The sequence below is a fragment of the Erinaceus europaeus genome, chromosome 15, assembly GCF_950295315.1.
Source record: "Erinaceus europaeus chromosome 15, mEriEur2.1, whole genome shotgun sequence".
Lineage (NCBI taxonomy): Eukaryota > Metazoa > Chordata > Mammalia > Eulipotyphla > Erinaceidae > Erinaceus > Erinaceus europaeus.
In genome coordinates this window covers 26,473,291-26,480,223 of record NC_080176.1, presented here as the reverse complement: position 1 = coordinate 26,480,223, position 6,933 = coordinate 26,473,291, and the positions used below count along the sequence as shown (strand labels likewise).

General features: G+C 55.0%; 1 protein-coding gene across 1 annotated transcript; it reads right to left on the bottom strand.

Annotated features, from left to right (window-relative positions):
* Positions 1-379: 379 nt before the first annotated feature.
* LOC132533004 (filaggrin-2-like) lies at positions 380-5,470 on the bottom strand (the record flags this gene model as incomplete). Its single annotated transcript, XM_060172317.1, has 5 exons — positions 5,310-5,470; positions 2,558-5,064; positions 2,358-2,496; positions 1,976-2,298; positions 380-1,896 (listed from the first exon to the last, which is right to left on the bottom strand). Coding segments are annotated over exons 1-5 (4,647 nt in total), but the record flags the coding sequence as incomplete, so codon positions are not given.
* Positions 5,471-6,933: the final 1,463 nt, after the last annotated feature.

Genomic DNA, 6,933 nt, shown 5'->3' with positions numbered 1-6,933 from the left:
CTGATGTGGTGGGAGTGGTGGCTGGTGTGGTCGTGGTTGGTTTGGAAGTGGTGGTGGTCACAGAGATTGTGGAAGTGGTGGCTGGTATGGTGGTTGTTGGCACTGAAGTGGAGGTGGTCAAGGAAGTGGTGGGAGTGGTAACAGGGGTGGTGGTGGTCGGCGTGGAAGTGGTAGTGGTCACCGATGTAGTGGTAGTGGTGGCTGGTATGGTGGTGGATGGTGTGGAATTGGTGGTGGACACTGATGTGGTGGGAGTGGTGGCTGGTGTGGTCGTGGTTGTTGTGGAAGTGGTGGTGGTCACAGAGATTGTGGAAGTGGTGGCTGGTGTGGTGGTTGTTGGCACTGAAGTGGAGGTGGTCAAGGAAGTGGTGGGAGTGGTAGCAGGGGTGGTGGTGGTCGGCGTGGAAGTGGTAGTGGTCACCGATGTAGTGGGAGTGGTGGCTGGTATGGTGGTGGATGGTGTGGAATTGGTGGTGGACACTGATGTGGTGGGAGTGGTGGCTGGTGTGGTCGTGGTTGGTGTGGAAGTGGTGGTGGTCACAGAGATTGTGGAAGTGGTGGCTGGTGTGGTTGTTGGCATTGAAGTGGAGGTGGTCAAGGAAGTGGTGGGAGTGGTAGCAGGGGTGGTGGTGGTCGGCGTGGAAGTGGTAGTGGTCACCGATGTAGTGGGAGTGGTGGCTGGTATGGTGGTGGATGGTGTGGAATTGGTGTTGGACACTGATGTAGTGGGAGTGGTGGCTGATGTGGTCGTGGTTGGTGTGGAATTGGTGGTGGACACTGATGTGGTGGGAGTGGTGGCTGGTGTGGTCGTGGTTGGTGTGGAAGTGGTGGTGGTCACAGAGATTGTGGAAGTGGTGGCTGGTGTGGTGGTTGTTGGCACTGAAGTGGAGGTGGTCAAGGAAGTGGTGGGAGTGGTAGCAGGGGTAGTAGTGGTCGGCGTGGAAGTGGTAGTGGTCACCGATGTAGTGGGAGTGGTGCCTGGTATGGTGGTGGATTGTGTGGAATTGGTGGTGGACACTGATGTGGTGGGAGTGGTGGCTGATGTGGTCGTGGTTGTTGTGGAAGTGGTGGTGGTCACAGAGATTGTGGAAGTGGTGGCTGGTGTGGTGGTTGTTGGCACTGAAGTGGAGGTGGTCAAGGAAGTGGTGGGAGTGGTAGCAGGGCTGGTGGTGGTCGGCGTGGAAGTGGTAGTGGTCACCGATGTAGTGGGAGTGGTGGCTGGTATGGTGGTGGATGGTGTGGAATTGGTGGTGGACACTGATGTGGTGGGAGTGGTGGCTGGTGTGGTCGTGGTTGGTGTGGAAGTGGTGGTGGTCACAGAGATTGTGGAAGTGGTGGCTGGTGTGGTTGTTGGCATTGAAGTGGAGGTGGTCAAGGAAGTGGTGGGAGTGGTAGCAGGGGTGGTGGTGGTCGGCGTGGAAGTGGTAGTGGTCACCGATGTAGTGGGAGTGGTGGCTGGTATGGTGGTGGATGGTGTGGAATTGGTGTTGGACACTGATGTAGTGGGAGTGGTGGCTGATGTGGTCGTGGTTGGTGTGGAATTGGTGGTGGACACTGATGTGGTGGGAGTGGTGGCTGGTGTGGTCTTGGTTGGTGTGGAAGTGGTGGTGGTCACAGAGATTGTGGAAGTGGTGGCTGGTGTGGTGGTTGTTGGCACTGAAGTGGAGGTGGTCAAGGAAGTGGTGGGAGTGGTAGCAGGGGTAGTAGTGGTCGGCGTTGAAGTGGTTGTGGTCACCGATGTAGTGGGAGTGGTGGCTGGTATGGTGGTGGATTGTGTGGAATTGGTGGTGGACACTGATGTGGTGGGAGTGGTGGCTGATGTAGTCGTGGTTGTTGTGGAAGTGGTGGTGGTCACAGAGATTGTGGAAGTGGTGGCTGGTGTGGTGGTTGTTGGCACTGAAGTGGAGGTAGTCAAGGAAGTGGTGGGAGTGGTAGCAGGGCTGGTGGTGGTCGGCGTGGAAGTGGTAGTGGTCACCGATGTAGTGGGAGTAGTGGCTGGTATGGTGGTGGATGGTGTTGAATTGGTGGTGGATACTGATGTAGTGGGAGTGGTGGCTGGTGTGGTGGTTGGCACTGAAGTGAAGGTGGTCATGGAAGTGGAGGGAGTGGTAGCAAGGGTGGTGGTGGTCGGCGTGGAAGTGGTAGTGGTCACCGATGTAGTGGGAGTGGTGGCTGGTATGGTGGTGGATGGTATGGAATTGGTGGTGGGAGTGGTGGCTGGTGTGGTCGTGGTTGTTGTGGAAGTGGTGGTGGTCACAGAGATTGTGGAAGCGGTGGCTGGTGTGGTGGTTGTTGGCACTGAAGTGGAGGTGGTCAAGGAAGTGGTGGGAGTGGTAGCAGGGGTGGTGGTGGTCGGCGTGGAAGTGGTAGTGGTCACCGATGTAGTGGGAGTGGTGGCTGGTATGGTGGTGGATGGTGTGGAATTGGTGTTGGACACTGATGTAGTGGGAGTGGTGGCTGGTGTGATCGTGGTTGGTGTGGAATTGGTGGTGGACACTGATGTGGTGGGAGTGGTGGCTGGTGTGGTCGTGGTTGGTGTGGAAGTGGTGGTGGTCACAGAGATTGTGGAAGTGGTGGCTGGTGTGGTGGTTGGCACTGAAGTGGAGGTGGTCAAGGAAGTGGTGGGAGTGGTAGCAGGGGTGGTGGTGGTCGGCGTGGAAGTGGTAGTGGTCACCGATGTAGTGGGAGTGGTGGCTGGTATGGTGGTGGATGGTGTGGAATTGGTGGTGGACACTGATGTGGTGGGAGTGGTGGCTGGTGTGGTCGTGGTTGTTTTGGAAGTGGTGGTGGTCACAGAGATTGTGGAAGTGGTGGCTGGTGTGGTGGTTGTTGGCACTGAAGTGGAGGTGGTCAAGGAAGTGGTGGGAGTGGTAGCAGGGCTGGTGGTGGTCGGCGTGGAAGTGGTAGTGGTCACCGATGTAGTGGGAGTGGTGGCTGGTATGGTGGTGGATGGTGTGGAATTGGTGGTGGACACTGATGTGTTGGGAGTGGTGGCTGGTGTGGTGGTTGGCACTGAAGTGGAGGTGGTCAAGGAAGTGGTGGGAGTGGTAGCAGGGGTGGTGGTGGTCAGCGTGGAAGTGGTAGTGGTCACCGATGTATTGGGAGTGGTGGCTGGTATGGTGGTGGATGGTGTGGAATTGGTGTTGGACACTGATGTGGTGGGAGTGGTGGCTGGTGTGGTTGTGGTTGGTGTGGAAGTGGTGATGGTCACAGAGATTGTGGAAGTGGTGGCTGGTGTGGTGGTTGTTGGCACTGAAGTGGAGGTGGTCAAGGAAGTGGTGGGAGTGGTAGCAGGGGTGGTAGTGGTCGGCGTGGAAGTGGTAGTGGTCACCGATGTAGTGGGAGTGGTGGCTGGTATGGTGGTGGATGGTGTGGAATTGGTGGTGGACACTGATGTGGTGGGAGTGGTGGCTCGTGTGGTCGTGGTTGGTGTGGAAGTGGTGGTGGTCACAGAGATTGTGGAAGTGGTGGCTGGTGTGGTGGTTGTTGGCACTGATGTGGAGGTGGTCAAGGAAGTGGTGGGAGTGGTAGCAGTGGTGGTGGTGGTCGGCGTGGAAGTTGTAGTTGTCACCGATGTAGTGGGAGTGGTGGCTGGTATGGTGGTGGATGGTGTGGAATTGGTGGTGGACACTGATGTGGTGGGAGTGGTGGCTGGTGTGGTCGTGGTTGTTGTGGAAGTGGTGGTGGTCACAGAGATTGTGGAAGTGGTGGCTGGTGTGGTGGTTGTTGGCACTGAAGTGGAGGTGGTCAAGGAAGTGGTGGGAGTGGTAGCATGGGTGGTGGTCGGCGTGGAAGTGGTAGTGGTCACCGATGTAGTGGGAGTGGTGGCTGGTATGGTGGTTGATGGTGTGGAATTGTTGTTGGACACTGATGTAGTGGGAGTGGTGGCTGGTGTGGTCGTGGTTGGTGTGGAATTTGTAGTGGACACTGATGTGGTGGGAGTGGTGGCTGGTGTTGTCGTGGTTGGTGTGGAAGTGGTGGTGGTCACAGAGATTGTGGAAGTGGTGGCTGGTGTGGTGGTTGGCACTGAAGTGGAGGTGGTCAAGGAAGTGGTGGGAGTGGTAGCAGGGGTGGTGGTGGTCGGCGTGGAAGTGGTAGTGGTCACCGATGTAGTGGGAGTGGTGGCTGGTATGGTGGTGGATGGTGTGGAATTGGTGGTGGACACTGATGTGGTGGGAGTGGTGGCTGGTGTGGTCGTGGTTGTTTTGGAAGTGGTGGTGGTCACAGAGATTGTGGAAGTGGTGGCTGGTGTGGTGGTTGTTGGCACTGAAGTGGAGGTGGTCAAGGAAGTGGTGGGAGTGGTAGCAGGGGTGGTGGTGGTCGGCGTGGAAGTGGTAGTGGTCACCGATGTAGTGGGAGTGGTGCCTGGTATGGTGGTGGATGGTGTGGAATTGGTGGTGGACACTGATGTGGTGGGAGTGGTGGCTGGTGTGGTCGTGGTTGTTTTGGAAGTGGTGGTGGTCACAGAGATTGTGGAAGTGGTGGCTGGTTTGGTGGTTGTTGGCACTGAAGTGGAGGTGGTCACGGAAGTGGTGGGAGTGGTAGCAGGGCTGGTGGTGGTCCGCGTGGTAGTGGTAGTGGTCACCGATGTAGTGGGAGTGGTGGCTGGTATGGTGGTGGATGTTGTGGAATTGATGGTGGACACTGATGTGGTGGGAGTGGTGGCTGGTGTGGTCGTGGTTGGTGTGGAAGTGGTGGTGGTTACAGAGATTGTGGAAGTGGTGGCTGGTGTGGTGGTTGTTGGCACTGAAGTGGAGGTGGTCAAGGAAGTTGTGGGAGTGGTAGCAGGGGTGGTGGTGGTCGGCGTGGAAGTGGTAGTGGTCACCGATGTAGTGGGAGTGGTGGCTGGTATGGTGGTGGATGGTGTTGAATTGGTGGTGGACACTGATGTGGTGGGAGCGGTGGCTGGTGTGGTCGTGGTTGGTATGGAAGTGGTGGTGGTCACAGAGGTTGTGGAAGTGGTGGCTGGTGTGGTGGTCAGTGTGGAAATTGTGGTCAAGGAAGGTGTGGGTATGGTGTCTGGTGTGGAAGTTGTGGTATTCATAGAGGTTGTGAGTGTAGTAACTGGTGTGGTGATGGTTGGTGTTTTAGTGGTGGTAGTCAAGGAGGTGGTGTGTGTAGATGTGATAGTAGTTGAAGTGGTGGTGGGGGTGGTGGTTGTTGTTTTGGTGGTGGCTATGCTAGTAGTCTTGGTGGTGGTTGTGGTAGTAGTCAGCAATGTGGTGTGTGTGGTTGACACTGTGGTTGGTGTGGTTGTTGTTGGAGAATCTGTGTCTGGCGTTGTTGTTCCTGAACTCTTCGTGACTGGCGTGGTTGTGTAGGAGCTGGTTAGGGTCACTTCTGTTGTGGTCACGCAGATGGTAGTGGGGTGAGTCATGGAGATACTGATGGTGGTTGGAATCTTGCACTCTGTGGTGCTGACATAGACCAGGGTGGTCACTGGATTGGTGGGCACCTTGATGACAGACATGGTTGGGTGGGGTGCTGAGGTGCCGACTGCCAGTTCGAGTCCCGTTTCCAGGTTGGGCATGAAGTGGTGAGGACCAGTGTGACTTGCGAGCCTGTCTCCCCTGCTGGTTGCAGGAGGGGGAGAGGATTTGGGGGTGCCGAGTGGCCTCCCCCCCTCCCCCCAGTAGAATGGGGGCCATGTGAGGGCATCAAGAGGTGTCCGTGTAGGTGGGAAATGTCTAGAGGAAATGGAAGTGGCCTTGGACAGAGTTCCTGTGTTGGTGATGGAGGAGAGGAGTCGCTGTCACTCTGTTGCCAGGACACTGTAGGTCATTGCACCCACCCTAAGGTGGGTGTCACCCCTCCCCCTTGCCCTCTCCTCCTGCTCTCCGTGGTCTTGACCCAGATGAACCCATCTCTCTCTTGTGTGCCTCTGCACTTCTCCCTGTGACTCACTGACTCTGGAGAGAGATAACACATACCAGGCAGCACGGCATTAGGGACAGGGGGTCACTGAAGGGAGGAAGAGAAAGGGAGCCACATAGAAATCTACAATGAAAGAGAGAAGGAAAGAGACAGAGATTGATGCTCAGACTTGACCTCAGTTGAAGGAGAATGAGCAAGCATTCTCCCCCCCATCCCCACCCCCACCCCACGCTGCCACTGAGCTGCCAAGGACCAAGATGGAGAAGGAACTTCCTCCAGGGATCTTTGCCATCAATGCTAGGTTTCGTTTCTCCGCCCTGCTGGGTGTGTGTGTGTGTGTGTGAGAGAGAGAGAGAGAGAGAGAGAGAGAGGCTCCGGCTTTCATCCCTGGCACCGCATGCACGGGAGAGGTGCCCTGCCTTCTGTCTGTGCCTCACATAAAACTCTCTCATATGTCAATATGTATATGTTAAAAAGAAGAAAAGGGGGAGTCGGGCGGTAGCGCAGTGGGTTAAGAGAATGTGGCACAAAGCACAAGAACCGGCATAAGGATCCCAGTTCGAGCCTCCAGCTCCTCACCTGTAGGGGAGTCGCTTCACAAGCGGTAAAGCAGGTCTGCAGGTGTCTGTCTTTCTCTCCCCCTCTGTCTTCCCTTCCTCTCTCCATTTCTCTCTGTCCTCTCCAACAACGACATCAACAACAACAACAATAATAACTACAACAATAAAACGACAAGGGCAACAAAAGAGAATAAATAAATATTTTTTAAAAATCTTTAAAAAAAAAAAAGAAGAAAAGAAAAAAGATCATCAGATGACTGGCTGCTGGCTGGCTGAAGAAGTGATGGGATATATATTTTTTTCCATAGAATATTACTCTGCCATCCCAGAAGATAATATTGTGTCCTTTGGGTTAAAAATGGGTAGAACTGGAGTGATTCTGCTTAGCAAGATAAGCAAAGAAATTAAAGATGGTTTTTCTGTTAGGTGGAATCTAGAGAACTGAAATACATGAGCTTACCAAAGGGAAAGAAAAATCCAAACAAAACAGAAGGCAACA